Source organism: Agelaius tricolor, unplaced genomic scaffold (genome assembly GCF_023055355.1).
Source record: "Agelaius tricolor isolate 1412-34295 unplaced genomic scaffold, bAgeTri1.0.p SCAF_4, whole genome shotgun sequence".
NCBI lineage: Eukaryota > Metazoa > Chordata > Aves > Passeriformes > Icteridae > Agelaius > Agelaius tricolor.
Window position 1 is genome coordinate 36,812,476 of NW_027269264.1, and position 17,084 is coordinate 36,829,559.

The 17,084-nt window shown below is 38.7% G+C and overlaps 1 protein-coding gene across 16 annotated transcripts in view; it reads right to left on the minus strand.

The window, feature by feature from the left end:
* The window catches only part of MAST4 (microtubule associated serine/threonine kinase family member 4), a 278,365-nt gene that overhangs the window by 55,087 nt on the left and 206,194 nt on the right, over positions 1-17,084 (minus strand). For 13 of the 16 annotated variants that reach the window (XM_071425285.1, XM_071425283.1, XM_071425294.1 and 10 more), the window contains 3 exons: positions 6,203-6,272; positions 3,127-3,147; positions 2,331-2,409 (listed from right to left, as the gene is read on the minus strand). In XM_071425285.1, coding sequence (XP_071281386.1) covers positions 2,331-2,409; positions 3,127-3,147; positions 6,203-6,272 — 170 coding nt within the window. The remainder of the gene's footprint in view (positions 1-2,330; positions 2,410-3,126; positions 3,148-6,202; positions 6,273-17,084) is intronic. The other 3 variants (XM_071425284.1, XM_071425286.1, XM_071425295.1) reach the window with 1 other exon arrangement.

Genomic DNA, 17,084 nt, shown 5'->3' on the forward strand with positions numbered 1-17,084 from the left:
TAAGGGTGGGACACCATTGATATTTATGGCATGAATTCTCTACTGCTGCTTTCTTCAACAAAATTAAAATGTATTTATTGGAAAAACGCGTTTATTTCCACAAGTAAGAAACTGTTTACTCAATGGTAGGAAAGACATATAAGTATGTTATTATTTATATATTCTAGTCAGAAATTATCATGGGCTAGGTCAACAATGATGTATTACAGAAGTTAAGACATCTAAGTCCATGAATGTATGGACAGCAGATGCAAATACCACGTAAAATTGCTCCACATTCCAGGATGCCTACAGCAGCTAGCGAACTTAAGTGGGGAAGAAAGGATATTAATTAGAATTACCATTTTAAAACTTAAGATATCGAAGAAATTAATATGGACAGAAAATTAAAACTGTATTTTGATCTGGTTTTGACACAGCTTTTAATCTCCTTTCTAGCACAAGTCTGTTTCTTCCAACAGTGACATTGTTTCTATGGCAATTCCTTTATTTGATATAAACTCCTTTATGTCAATATATTTTAGGAGAAGAGCACAGCATATCTGATCTAGTTCCAATAAGAGGTATACAAACATGCCCTAATCGAAACTGCTCACAGAATTAATGTGAAACCAAGGAATTTACTTGGCAAAAGTAACATCTACACAGAAAAGAAAGCAGAGGTCAAAATTAAGGCTTTAGAGAACAAGTTCTTAAGATATACGGAATTACTCAACATGGTTTAAAGACAGATATAATTGTCCTTCCAGAAATCTCTGTAGGCAAAAATAAAATAAGAGTTGATCATAACACAAAATAGTTGTATTTCATGATTGTACAGAACGTGAAACTGGAACTCTACTGTTTCACAAGAGAAACTGAACAAATCCACTGGAAGTAGGAAGAGAAAGCCTACTTTAATTGTCAAAGAAACAGCTTAAAAAAACCAATTATTACCCATTCAGTAAAATGGGCTACTCATAAAAGGTAAAACACCTTTCATAGCCATATAAGGTATAAAACGTTGAAGAGCCATAGTTGGATCTACACAGACCATTGCTTCCACTGCAGTGATGTGTTCTAACTGTCAAAATGTCTACTATTTGCTATTTCCAAAGCAGGCTTTCTCTATAGATCTACCTCCACAGCCTGTAGGTGTGACTACCACAACCAAGAGCTCTGCTCCAGGTTGTAACATGAGACAGTCGTTCCTCTCCAGTACAGGGATGTGCAGATGCACAAAGCAGAGGCTGGTACTTCTGCCACAGCTGAGCTCTGGAGCAGGATCCAAGGCACTGCTGTAGCATATGAGATGCACAGGTATGGTGGGGGGCTGACACAACACTGGCAGAAGCAAGCCTGAGGGGAGCCAAGGCAAACCCAGCTGAATACTGACAACCAGAGCTAAGCCCAGCGGTCTGGCAGCAGACAGCAAGACATGGACAACCCAGCTTTTTTGGGGATTTATCCAGTTTCTTTTTCCAGCCTCACGGATGGGGAACACAAGCCACAAAGAGCAAATGCCATCTTGTCTTTGTCTCAGCAGCCACACAGAACTGAGCTGAGGTGCTGAACACCTTTTGTGTGTAAAGCACCTCCTCTCGTAAATTTTGTTATCAATATTGTTGCCATTACCATGCATTTCCTACTCCTTAGCTGCTGGTTTTCTGTTGTTACCTCAACCCATATTCTCTGCTGTTGTTATCTCAACCCATGGTCTCTGCATTTATCCCCCTCTCACTGGAGGGGAAATGGGGGTGGCCTACTTGGAGTTTAATTCCCAGCTGTTTTTTTAAACCACCACAATTTGCACTGAAACAACTGGTCCAAAAGGTAAAAATTAGTAAGTTAAACTTACTCTATTATGCATCCCAGAGGATTCCTTTTATTGTGATTATAGCCATCTGAAAGGCTATGTATCTAACCTATCATCATGCATGAACATCTCACAATTGCGAAAGGAAAACAAAGGCTAATGTGTGATTCATCTCATCCTAAGACAGCAGTCTAACCCAGGACAGATGAATCATGCCATAGACAGTTTCTCTTTCTTGTCATCAAGGCACCCTCAGTTAAGACTTGATACCTAACTATTATATGGTTAAAATAAGGCAGATCAAAAGGGAGCAGCTGAACACTATTCACTACCAAAAAGTATCTCAAAGCAAAGTACACATTGCGTAAAGTTTTCTTCTATTTCAGGGAAGTAAAGCAGTTTCCTATCACATGTTAGTTCTAAGTCTATCAAACACAACAAAACCTACATTGTCTTCTCCTAAGAGAAGCATGCTACATTTGAGAAGCTAAAGCGTGCAGACGACATCCATCAGCACAGCCAAACAGATACTTACAGAAACAGTCGAGCTGGGTGTATTTGTACCATAGCCAGAAGAAGGGAGAGAAGCCAAAGACCAGCGGCGACCATCAGTCCTGTAAGTTATGAAATGGAGGTCAGTCAAATGAACGCTGCTGTGTCCTAATGCAGTAACATCTGTTAAGTATTTCTGGGTAAAACTGCATCCCAAAAGCATGATAAAAATAGGGGATTTAACAAACAGTATACTTTCACAGGGCACCACAGTAAACAAGCATTCACCAAGGATGAATTATTTTTACTGTGGTTTTATTAATAGTTAAAAATCTATGAGATGGAACAACCACAAAGAGAATGAACAGGTCTACAGAACTGGTATCTAATACAAACAGAAAAGGACAAGAAGCTCACAACTTTTAGGTCCATCCCATAAAAATTAATGAGAAGCAAATTAAAAAAATTGTGAACAAATGCAGACCACTGTGCTCTGAGCCACAGAATAACCATCACATTTTGATTGATATAAAAGGGTAGTGCGTTCTTCAGCGGCATCAGCAGAGGGTATCAGCAAACTAGCAGGCTAATGATTAGGTAAAACCAAACCTAAATGTTAAATGTTACATACATGAAACGGGAAAAACAAATCTTCAGGAAAAAATCATGCTCACTCCAAATAAAGAAATAAAATAAATACATAGATTATAACCAAAACACGATTTATGTTCTTCATTGTCTGAGGTGACAAACACAACATGAAACTTCAACATTCAAAGTGGCAAAGAAAAAAACAATTATGAGAGAAGTGTTTGGATTCTTGAAAAGGTAGAATTTACCTGTCATTTCGATGCCCATGACTGCAATACAATTGAATCAAGTGTGTTAAAAAAAAAAAAAAAGGCAAAATAATATATAAATAACAAAACAGGCCAAATTTTTATTAACAAATGGTATGACAGTTAGGAAAGGAGAACTGAAGATCTGTACATCAGTTTTACAAAGATCATCTCCCAAGTCTGATTGACACAAAAAGTGAAATTCTGAAGAACTGAAGATTAACTGAAGTGTATTTTCGAAGAACTGAGGTCATGAAGTCAAATCAGCAATCTTAAACCTATTGATGCAGAGGTTTAAGAGGTCCCTTCCTTCAAACTAATAGTCTAAGAAGCCTCTTGCTTCTTTCCAATATATCCACTTGTTCATCCACAAACTACAATCAAAACTCTGGGACTTTGTATACATAAAGCTTAAGAAAAGGACCTACAGTACATTATTAGTATTAAAATATGAAGAGCACATGTGCTAGAGACTGCTAATTGTGTCAAATATTGAACCCTAGAAAAAGCTTCCACCTCTGCCATAATCTTGTTCTTAATTCATTCTTTCACATTCTCCTCTTCACCCAGGTATGTAAGAGATACCTCCAGACTAAAGCACCATTCTAAAAGTAGTTTTCTCTTCATTGGCTTAGCTGCTCACAATTGAAATAACTTATGCAGTATTTAAACATGGGTGAGACCCATGTATTCTGCATCTGTGAGAAAGAAAGTATTTCTTAATTGAGTAACTCGCAGTGAACAGGGTATTTGAATCACACAGAAAGGCTGTCAAGGGTGCAGACAAGCTACCCAGAAAGTTATCTGGGAGGCAAACATGGGCAAACAGGAGGCATTCACAAGGGATTATGGGAAAAAAGCCCCTACAACATTTTTCCCTGGACTCTTTCTACACCACTTGCTTCTGTCCTAAAGTATGGCTTTGCTCACTTTCCAGCAGCTCTAGAAAGGGCAGTCTGTCACCTACCCACAGGTTCGTAGATGCTGGACTTGTACGTACAACAGCAGTGCTGACTTCCAGAGGCACGGGCTATGCCTGGGCACTGATCACCCCACCAGACACAGGCAGAGGAAGGTGGCTCTCCAGCTCGGTTTCGAGGCGCTGGGAAGGCTACCTCCAGCTCTGCCCACTGGCTGGAAGCGCAGCACAGGGGCATCCCCGAGGCAGGTCCCTCTCCTGTGGCTGCTGCAGGCAGGGCCAGCGCCTGATGAGAAGTGGCTACACTAAGGAAGCAGCTTCACAGAAGGTCTCAAATAATTTCCTTTGCCTCTCTCTCCCTTCCTCACACTGTTCCAGCTTTTTGGTATCCCCACTGACTCGGTGGCAATGGATAAAAAAGTATCCATACCCCTACACCTTTGCCCCTGCTCCTTCAACCTGCTCTATTCACCCTTGTCCTTCCCCTCCTTTGTATACCTATTGAATTTACAAAATAGAACAGAAAAGGCATGAAGTCAGAAGTCTGCTCTCATTAATCACAGTGCATTTTACAATGAAAATTCATCCTACCTTATATGAAAACAACTACAACAGACATACCAAATTAATAAGAAAAAAAGTTGCATCAATGCAGTTTTAAACTTCATTGCCATCAAACATTTTTGATATAAACAGAACAAAATCAGTTTCCACAGAAAATTGCTCTGAATGTTTCTTGAATCCCATTGAAGTGGTGAGATATTTTTAAATCAGAGAAATTTCCTTCAGTTAAAGAATCTATTTAAAGTGCATTACAGGGCTCTAGAGAGGTCAAAATCCAAATGAAACACTGAAAAACAAATCCTTTTTTTTTCATGAATTCTGAATGCTAAGGTTTGCAAAAGTATAATATTTTAAACTTTCTGTTGCTTATGGGTGGGGAAGAGAAACTATTTCTCGGCTGCTGTATTTCTAAGCAATGCTCGATCTTTCACATCTGCTTTTTCCGTTATAATCTATTTCTGGATTTAATGAATCTTTCTAAAAATATGCTCACAAACAAATGCAATCTCTAAAGAGATAGTATCTCTGACAAAAGGAAAACTATCAAGAGGAAGTAGATTCAAAACAAATATTCAACTTTCCTAAGATAATTTAAAAAGCAGCATCATAAGCTACTAGAAAGATTGACAAGATCTACTGTCACAAATTAACTAGATTCAGATTAAAAAATTATGCAAGCTTTCACCCCTTCACAGCTTTAAAAAAAAAAAGTTAAGCCATTTTCTTGCACACACTTATGAGAATTTTTGTGTGCTACTTAACTGATCTCTGAAAATAAAGTGACTAAAACTTCACAGGCAATTATAGCTCAGTGTAAACCCATCAGTTAGATACCTGACACTGCTTAAGCATTCCAATTTCATTTTTCATATATATATATACTCCTGGCTAAACATATAAATTCTGCTTACCTTCACAGATATAAGAGTTAATGAACATATTATTTGCAGTAGGATGACAATGTGTTAAGTGATAGGGAACCACACTGGCACAAACAGGCAGTCTCCCATGACATGCTATCAACTTTGTTTATGGTTCATTTAATTATAATTTACTTCATATATGACTTCAAATTCACTTTTAGATCTTCAAAAGTTCTACTACCATTAATTAATCCTCACAACACTCCTGTGACAATGCTTATTGTCTCACAGACATTGGTACAGATATTGAAACAGGTCAATGACAGGTATTCAAGGTATGGTAATGGTATTGCTGCTGTCAGTAACATCAGGACCTGTATTAGAGAGAACTTATAAGCAATGCACTTCTTACATCATTAAAAAAATAGAGGAAGAAACCTTCAAGTAGTTTAAAATTTACCCACATTTCAGTAGGTAAGACGATAATGTCTGAATCAGATTAATTACAATTAAATCATTATTCTATTTTTTAAAATTAAAAAGATATGCTTGCATTGCATCACACATTCAGTAGTTTGTTGCCACTGAGGTTTAAAATGGTTTACAAAAATGAGCTAATACTTATTATAAGTGATAGACCTGACAGATGTATTTGCAATCACCTTTTGTATCTGCATACAGCATTTCCTTTATGCAAAATGTGTGTTGAATACTACAAACAACCTCTTACCTTCGTGCAAAAGAAAAGTGGGCTGAGGCACTGGGAGAGAAATTCCTAGGGCTATCTTGAGGACTGTTTCCTGTTGGAGATGATACACAAAAAAAGTTACTATTAGATGGTGGGTTGAACAGAAGTCACTAAAAACATTCAGATGCATTAAAGCATGCATTTCCAGTGGGTTAGAAATGAATTTCAGAATTTTTTCTTTCACAGCCTCTCTGAAAATAAATTCTGAAACAGGACCTTATTTTGACTCATGTTTCATTTATACTGAGTTTTAGTGCCTGGATTTTGTAATTCATAAAGAACTGTTAATTACACCTTTTAATTTGAAAATTCTCAAAACAATTCAATAATTGTTTAAAGAAACCCGTACATTAGCTTGAAAGAATAGGTTTTTAATGTCACAAAAAATATTGTTTTTTTAAAATATCATACAAAACAATGAAAGATAGAAAAATCATTATCGAACAGATTCAGCCCATATGTGAAGTCTCTACAGCATTTTCACAGGCTTCCTTGCAATTTTTTTTTTCATTGCTCATTTTTTTCTATCTCCAAAACAAACAAGCAGACAACACACTGAACTGAACTTTTTTACCCTTACCTGCATTTTGTGAACAGGTTTCAACTTTGGGGTTTGTTACTCCTTTCTATTAGAACACCTGATCTCCTGTGTACCAGCATGAGTACAGAAAGGCAGCAGCTGCTGAGAGCTGCTCCACCCTCCAGCCTGTACAGTTAAAGGAGAAACTGTATTCCTTCCTTTAGAAGGAATAAAAATGACCTCTAAAATAACCCCCAAACCTACAAAATAAACCCCTAAACATACACAAAAAAACCCAAACCCCAAATAAAAAATCCCAAACAACCCCTCCCCAACTTCCCCCCCCCCCCCAAAAAAACCCAAAAGGATCCAATATAAAGTATTACTGGCATACATCTAACAATCAATCTTTCCTTAAACTTTTCTTTAAAATAACTGTAGCAGCAACACATGAAAATAGAAAAAAAGTAATGCATTTGTTGAAGCATTTTGTTTTTGGACATAAATGAGACTGAAACAAAAGCAATTGATTAAAAAATAGCACCTATGTAGCCAGCTAGAAACAACATGAAATTTCTGAGGGGAAAATCACTACGTATGCGAGAAAAGGCCAGTATAAAAAACTGAGTCCTTAAAGGGTTTCAAGTGGCCTTGACTGCTATCCAAATGTTTGCATTAACATTGCATTTATCACAGTGATACCCATAACAGATTGCATTAATTCTATATGGAAAAGCATAATCCTTGAGTGATTAGGTAGCAAACACAGCGATCAACACACATCCCCACACTACTCCCCTCCCCATTTTGTCTAGAAGGAGATGCAAGATGCTTTTTGAGCTGTGCTGAGCAGCTTTTGCAGCTGCTCTTTCCACAGCCTCAAGAGACATGGATTCTACTCTCACTGGCCAATACCCACAAGTTTTTTTTAGCCATTAATCTATCATGGCAGAATTATGTCCTTCCTACACTCTCTGCATCCCCTCAAGACCCCAGCTTCTTCATTACCCTTCAGACACTGCTGAGGGCCTCAATAATTTCAAGGTGGCAAGGATTTTCATTCCCTGAATGGGCTGGAGCAGAGGGAATCTGAAGCCATAAATTCCCATCTTTACTTGGGGACCAAAAAAAATTATTCTTACCCTGTATCAACTGTAAACACCAAATTACTGAGAGCAACAGTTCATTCAATTTAACAGCTAACTGGATTTCTTTTTCTGCTACCAGAAATTATTTAACAAAGATAAGCTAAAAAAAATAAATTAACATTGTGCAGATAAAACACAGTCACAAACATTAACTGCCGCACTAGAAAAACATCAGCTGTAATCTGGAGTGTGTTGTGGCTTAGATAAGTAAAAAAGACAAAGAAGCTACCTTGAACTCTGGCAGAAGAGCATAGAACTAGCCTTAACATAGTGAGACAAACACCTTCTGACAGGAAACAGTTTCACAAATCAGAATATGGGGCTTTGTAAACCAATTCCTTTTTTTTCGCTAGCTGAAGTTATATATGGATATAAACAAGTTTTTAACACACATCAAGGACATACCTTACTGTCCATGAGTTAAAATATACACAAAAACTTCATAAAGAAGAAAAAATTACGATTAAATAATGCAGCTATCGGTGTGGATTTGGATTTGTGGAGTTACAATGCTGCAAACTATGTTGCTAGAATCAACACAGATCACTTCCTTACAGGCAAATCCTTAAGAAGTCAAAGTCCTACTCAGGAAGAGCATCAGATCCTGTTATTAGGAAAATCAACTTGCAAGCATTACTTTCAATAGCAAATCAGCTTTTAAAATAACAAGACCGGTGACGCCATACACATAATACCTGGATACTAAATCCTGAAGGTTTATCTAGAAATTGTAAGAACTCAGACAAACCTGGAAACAAAGAATGAGAATACAAACCTCTAATGACTGGAGAAACAGCTAGTGCTATTACAGGTATAAGGTGTAGTATTCCAGAGGAGCAGGACAGGCTGGAAGCAGAGTCCCACATGTGACCTCCATCCATCAAGGTATTCACCCACCCATCTGCAAGTCAACACCTGGGAGACTTTCAAATAAAATCTAGTGCCAGTTACTTCTCTGTTCATATGTGCAGGGCTTGCTGAGGAGTCTTTGAAATCTGCTTGCATTGTATGCTTTAATTCTACAGTATCTCTATGTGACGGGGATTACTGCCCAAGTGTTTGATTTAGTAAAGTAAACTGGACTGGTGGTCAGGCATTAGATAATTAACTCCAGCATCCTCTGGGAGACAGAATGAATAGGCAATTAATGTAACAAAACAATACTCTGCTTCATAACAATACACAGGGTGGCTCATTTTGCAAGCACCTATTGTTAAGAAAACTGTATCAAGACAATTAAACTGTGGTTGTTTTGCATGTAGCTTCAAGAAATCCTATGTCTTTGCCACTAAGGGAAGATACTTTAAGTATTTTTTAAAAAGCATGTTACAGTCACTGCATATTATGATGTACTTTCAATAGCTGTCTACCTACAAAACCAAGAGTTTCAAATGCAATGATTTTCTGTTAGTATGGAGGGAATACCAGATTAATGATAACTGTTATCCCAAATTCCTGATGGATCAAAGACAAATCCAGTTTGAATTTTTTTACAATATACCACAGTACATCAGTGCTCCATTGATACAACGATGAGTTGTACATTCCTCTGTGTCAGTTTACATGGTGATGAGCCCTGACTGTGAACTGAGTAATACACAAGACATCATTCACCTGCAGTTATAGGCCTGACTTTCTTACCATAACAAACAGCATCAGTCAGTAGAACATACAGCTGGGCAGTAGAATCATTCTGAATACTTCTGCAAAAGTGAGGAGCTCAGGCTATTATTTTCATGTAAGGAGGTCAGGCTATTTAAAAATCTGGATTAACTATACCTGAAACCAGCAAAAAATTTGCCCCAGCTATGGCAAGGAAGGTCTGTATGATCCTTAAATCCATCTACAAAAAAAGCTTTACATGTTCCAACCATAATTTAAATACTGAGAGTGCTTTTTTTACAGGATTTAATTTCTATCTGCACATAACTTAGTATTTAGAGTTTCTTCTCCTTAAACTAGTAGACGATGATTTGAAATTTCCATAACCATTAACTGCACCCAAAAGAAATGCTAAATAAAAAGTTTTGTTTTAGCAAATCTGTTTTTGTAATTCTATATATGACAGTAGTCAGAGTAATTGATATACTGCATGAGTTTTCTTTCAAAATCTGACATTCGGAGCCCTGCTTTACATCCCATCTTTTAGCATTTCAATACTTCACCACAGAAACACACTATGAGGCCTCATTTATTTACAAGCATAGTCTTTCTTTCCCTTAAAATATATGGTGCAAACAACTTTGTTGATTACTATGCTTTAATGTTGCTAACTAAAGTACATCTCTCAAACAGAATTTTCTGATGCAAGCAGTGAGCCCTGACATAGTGAGACCACACTATTAACAGCCAGCACTATACCAATGTCCACCTAAAAGTCTGAAAAGTTCTAGAAATAGGATTTCAAGAGGAGGTAAAACCTTGTTGAACTTTAATTTTGCTTTAGGGAATTGCATCATGGAATCCCATTGTGAAAGACTGATGTCTTGAGGCATTTTGGGATAAATGTGTGCTAAGGAAAGGGGCAGGTCAGACCTTACCCTGGTCTGACAAGGCAGTGCCCTGCCCTGTACAATCCCAGCGCCCTAAAGCCTGTATCCCAGACCAACAGAGATGCCACTCATTGGCATAGGGGAGGCAATGCCCCTCTGGAGCCCCTAACCCAGCTCCTGAGTGGCCAAATGACTGGAAAACCCACCTGGGGAAAGGGTCCAGGAAGGCCAGGGGTATTTAAGGCCGAACACAAGGCCATGGCATTGTCTAGACCTCACCTCCTTGGGGAAGTTCTCCCTGAATGCTGCTGGAACCCAGGAGTTGTTACTGTATGTGGGCTCTTCTGTATCTTTTCTGTCTTTCCCCCCCTTCTCCTTCTCCTAATCACCTCTTCTTAGAATTTCTGAGTAACTTAAAATCAATCCTGCTTAGTGTTTGCTAAGTTCAATGGGCCAAGTCAAATCTTTGAGAAATGTTCTGTGCTGACTGAATGTTGCACTAAAACTTTTGCCCAAGTTCTTTGATATTCTGAAGTTGCCAGTGAAGTTGTTTTTGTTGCTTGGCCTCTTGAGAATATCTTGTCAGTATTTCCCCTGTGCATGCAACTTGAGGTACATGAACAACAGTAAGTAATTTAAAAACTTCATTGAGTGAGCTGTTTGGGGCCTTACACCTATTTATCTGATCTCCTAGAGAAAGTCAGGTTTGTCCCTGCCATACTTGGGTGGACAATTCTTTAAGACCCCTCATGTTCCAGTATCAGTGTATATGACCAGCATGTGTTTCTCTTCCTGCTCTGTGGCGGGGGGGGAGAAAGGCAATTCTGACTGGTTTAGATTAGAATACCATCTTCCAGTCTTCCGTTACTAAGGAAAGCAAGCAATGTCTTTCAGTCTTATACAGAAATCTCCCACATTCTATCCCACCAGCCCTTCCTCCCACATGATCTCACTGAATATGTATGACAATAAATGTGTAAGTCTAACCAGGACACTGTGCAGCGGCATAAAATCTTTCCAAATTAAAATGAAAATTACATTCTTTATACATCTTCTGAGATTTCATTTTCAAAGCTGCACTAGACTGGTCCTTGCAAACATCATGTTATACAGAAAATGCAGTCAGATCCTAAACTAAACTCCCTGTAATAGGTGAGTTCACAGTTCATCATAGACATTTGTGTTACAGGTCCTCCAGTACAAAATGTTGCATATTGCAATTTCATATTTTTTTATTCCAGTCATTCACTCACTTCAAAATAGTTCCCCGATGCTATGTCATACTGGATGTCTTCCAAATTTGTGTAAGCTACAGTAATTTTATGCCATTGCCACTTATAAGAAGAATAAAATGTTTGGCCACAAAAACAAAACCTGATGACTTGACTGATAACCTCCACTCACACTTTATATAATCCTCATTTTAGCACGAGCCTCTTTATACCCTTAAACAATTTCCTACTTATCTTACAATTCCTGTCCTAGTCATCTCAGTGGTACCACATGGAATATTCTTAAAATACAGACAAATAAAATGTACAGCATTGCTCCTAACAGCTAAATCTTGCTCCTTCAGCAGATACAATTAAGAAGCACCACCTGTGACTATTAATCATTAGGGGTTAGTATCAACCACATGAAGAAGCTCCTGTGACTTCTGAGGTGGGGACACCTGAATGCCCTGACTTGCTGAGATTATAATCATTCACTCTGCAGGCTGGGTGGTGCAGATGACCTGCCTACACAGCATCAGACAGTCAGCTAGGAAAGCCCATTAATGACACAGGCACCAGGTACCATCCAAGCTAATGCTGCAACTCTTAGCTTCCAACAATTCTCTATGTATTCAACAGCTCATGGAAAACTTATAAGTACTTTTCAGCAGGTTTAACACCTTTCAGCCCAAATACTAAAGGCAAAGGATGTCGTCACCACTAACCTAAGACAGTTGCTAATGAGCCTAAAGGTATTACCTATCATGTTTTCTATTTTTGCAAGAAATAGAAACACTTTATGTAGTGAAAGCTGATACTGTGTGATCTTTACATGGATGCATAAGGCATGGCAAGAGGCTTCAGGTGCAAACTAAAGTCTGACTTTCCAGACAGAAATTATCTTTGCAAGCAGCTACAGGTCCTGCATAGAGAAAAATTAATTTGTACATATTGTATTGGCAATTAACATACATTAACAGACATACAGTATCTGCTGTACATACTGTCTTTTTCATATCTCATTTATCATCCTCAGTCTCAGACCTTACCCCATGGGCTCCCAATCCTTGGACTACTTACTGCTCTAATAACACTTTAGTGTATCCCAGGAGCTTTTATGGTCACTGTTGCTTACAAACAAATCTGCCCCTTCCCCGACAGGTGCCACTCATGGACTACTTGCACTCTGCACAATCTACTTACTTCATAAGTGTGGTGCTGTCTCACTGCCTCTCCTTCCCATCTGACATGAATCTGAGTATGACTGGGATGGCAAGGCTAACAGTTAAAAAACTCCATGTAAGTATTCAGTGTTTGTCTCAATCAGCTTGCATCTGTAAAGATTAACAATGAACTCCCTTGTAGGAAAAATCTTCTATTATCTCCAGAGCAAGCAATGAAAACTGTGGGGGGAGAGTGGGGGGATAATTTGCCTAAGATCTCTATATTAGACTTTCTCATATGGGGCAATTATTATTACCCTAAACCTGGGCCACTGGTCCTCCTCAATGAACATCTATCTAAACTAGAGAATAGCTGATACCTCCAGTTCAGACTGCATCTGGATGACAAACAGGACTATAAGAAAGAACATAGGTATAAAATGCAGTTGAAGAACTATGCTTACATTCAAGACACTCGTCCTCTAAAATATTCACATCCAATCTAGTTCAAATCCAGTTTATGACTAAACAGTAGCTACCTGAGCTCTTCAGCAGATCTGAAGTAATAGCACATTGCTTCCAAAGGTGCAGCCAGACCTCTAAATGATTGGTCTGCAGATACCAAAGATGAAAATGCTCTTGAGCAAAGTCACAGGTACTGGCAGGAGTGGTTATGCAGAGCACTCTAAGAGAGCTCCACCTTGAGATTCCAGAACACATCTTCACTCACTTTGCTACATTTGACACAGAGGACTCACAGCACTTTTCTGTTCTCAGAGATGGGAGGCCTTTGGGGAAACAAACCCAAGTAGCTTAAACTAGTGGTCCAAATAAAATCATCTCAAGTATGCCATGCAGAGTTAACAGAGAATGTATCTGGCTTGCTCTCAACAAGCAATGAATTAACGCTGAAGGGAAAAGCTTGTTAGGGAATCCAAGGGTGTCCTCACAAAGAATGAAAATACTCACTTCAGATGCCTCTGGGGCAACGAATTCCCAAGCAATGCCAACCATCTCATTAGGACTACACACAAAGCCAAGGATAACACTAAAGACTATTAAGATGATAACTAAAAGAAATTGATCCCAGGTGGATTTTCAAGAGTGTGACAATTTTGATTCCACTCAACTAGAATAGTCTAGAGTAAAGGGCATGCTGATTTCGGCTGGAATAGAATTTTCTTCTTAGTCACTGGTTCAGTGCTGTGTTTGGAGTCAGCATGAGACTAATGCTGGCAGCACACTGATGTTTTAGCTGCTGCTGAGCAGTGCTTACCCTTAGCCAAGGACCTTCAGTGTCCCATTCCCTGCCAGTGACCACATGCACAAGGCACTGGGAGGGAGCACGGCCGGGACAGTGACCTGAACAGGCCAAAGGGACGTTCCACACCACAGAACATCGTGTCCAGGATGTAAACTGCAGGGAGCTGGCCAGGAGGGGCTGGCTGCTGCTGGGGGCTGGGCTGGGCATTGGTCAGCAGCTGGTAAGCAATTGTATTGTGGGTCACTTGTTTCTCTTGAATATGATACACCACTCTTCCTTTTCATGACAATTGTTATTGTTGTTATTATTATCTTCAGTAGTAATATTGTATTTTTTGTATTGTTTCAGTTATTAAACTGTTCTAATCTCAACTCACAAGTTTACCTTTTAATTTTTTTTTCTAATTTTTCTACCTCCTGTAGGGGGATGGGTGGGTGAGCAGCTGCATGGCACTTAGCTTTTATTGCAGGTCTTTATCCCTTTGTTGTGCTTTAATCCCAGCTGGCAACTAAGATGGTAAAAACATTAAGAATCTAGTCCACTTAAATAAGAGCAATGAATGGAACTTCTCAGTAAAGGCAACAGCAGGCTCTCCCCAGAGATGGATGGAGCACCTGAGAGTAGGGAGTACAGGAGTGGGATCCAGTAGAAGAAAAAGCCTAACATGCAATGTGAGGAAGCTAAAGATTTCTAGGATAGGTGATACAAAAAGACTCCTCAATGTCTAAAGTTCCTGGCTTTCTCCTCAGTTAAACTGAGTCCCTTAAAAAAGGCAAGTGATGCAAGAAGCAGTATTTTCTTTTGACAACCCAGTGACAAGAAATTGTGCAATGGTCTCACGAAGTTAAATCAGATATTAGCATCCATGCAATCTGATCCTCAGCCTGAACTCATGTGGGCAGATTGCATGAATGAAACAGAACTCTAAAAACACACAAGGAAAACTTCTCTAGAGCATGTGCTCTTCAATGTCCTCCAAATTCTGCACAATCTCACTAGAACACATTTGTCAAAAATGCATGTTATTACCACACTTCAGCCAAGAACAGACTAATGAATAAACCTGTTTTCAGTAAATGCAAGCACTCTGCTGCACATTCAGCTTGCTACATGCTCCCCAAGGACTGGAAACTTTTGTCTGCCTCTCCCTCTTCTATTGTTTCCTCTTCCAACAGCAAACGTTAGTAAGAAATATGTGAAGATTTTAGAGGATCATCTTCAGTCTCTCTGAAACTTAAGCTTGAGGTACATGCTCCAGGCAGATGATCTAGCTGTAAAGTAAAAACTTCCAATTTAAAGAACTTTCCTAAGAGAATCTCAGCTTCAAAAAAGACCCTAAAATCATCTATAGCTGGACAGGAGATATGCCAGGTTCTCTCTGTGGAGTCAAGGAGGCCTCTCTGACTTGGAGCAATTCCTCTCAGCCAAGGAGAGCCAAGAAGAATAAACCCAGCAAGCTGTACAGCACACACAGTCTCTTGTCACATCCCTCTACCACTTTGCAAGGAAACAGGCCTCCAGTACATGCCACCACAGAGAGGAGAAAGGCAATGTGAGTGTGCAGAAGCTAGTGCAGTTTAACACCTGGCAGCTCTGACAACACAGAAATCACAGGATCACTATAAATCCAGTCTCCCAAGCCTGACGTTCTCACAGATTTATAGACATTAAACACTTGAAACACTGAACTCCTACTGCCTGTGTAGAGAAAAGTACTTAGTTTACTAAATTTGCATATATTTTATTTGTGTGGATTAGGGTGACATTCACAGGGATCTGATGTACAGACATGTCTAGGCACACTAGCCAGCTGAGCTAAGATCCAATAGTTGTGTGAATATTTACTATAATTACCCGTTTATAGAAACAAGTTAATAACACAGCTGGACATTCACATGCAAATGTTAATCTCATATATGTGATGAGGCTTACTATGAGATTTACCAGTGCTGCTCAAGTGCCTAGCACACATGCCTTTGGAAGTAGCCAAGTAAGAGAACCTACTGTATCCCGTGTAATGGGAGAAGCTGCCAGATTTCTGTAATACACTTTTGAATAAACAGTACATACTGCTGAGTTTATGAAGAACCACTTACACTTAATCTTTTTACTCATAGAATTGGTTTTCAACCTTCTCAGCCACTTGACAATAGTTGTGACATCAGAAATATTATTTCACTTTTGCTGTTTGAGAAATTAATTCAAAAGATGAAGCAACTTGATGAAAGCCTGAGTCCACTGCCAGACAGGAACTTTCCACCATTTATCAAATACACAACCTATATCCAAATCTCAAGTAACATGTGCTGGTCAGTCCATACTTCAGAGTTCATTAGGCATCACTGGCCCAAGGTTTCCATTTCAAAACAAATGGTATAGTCATTTACAGCAGCAGACATGCTAGAGCAAGCATTGTTACGTTTTCCTCAAGTCAGCACAGCACAACCAAGGACACTTTTTATGGTGACCACAATCTCCTCTTCCAAATGGAAATTTCTGTGTTTGGGAGACCCACAATGGCATTCCAAACATTTCAAAATTTAATTTTTCAGTTTAAAAACAGTCTGCATCATGTTTTACTTTGTTGTTTTAAATGCTCTACTGCATTGAACTCTTTAAAAATTTTCATGTTGCCTGGATTCCTACTTGTGGCAGCAAAAATCTAAGAGCAAAAATCACCACCAGGTTTTCTCTAACAATGTTGCTTCCATAAGAAAACTGGAGATGCCTTAATATACTTCAAAAACTCATGTGAAGCTCTGCACATTCTTGTTTAGCATCTCCCTGCAAGAAGTTCTCCAGAGTATTCAGAGTCATTCATTACACAAGGATTAGTGTGGTGCTTTCTTTTTGGCCTGTAGTTACTGCCAATGCACCCTCAAAAATAAAAAGACAATAAATATTTGTGTAAATGTGAGGTGATATGCTAAAAATGTTATTTTAAAAAATTAAGGCAATTATTATAAATTAAATATTTATTTATGGACATTTATTCAAGCTTTAAGTGTTGCAGATGTTTTAAAAGAAAAACAAAATTATCATCAATTTATTGCCATGCACAGC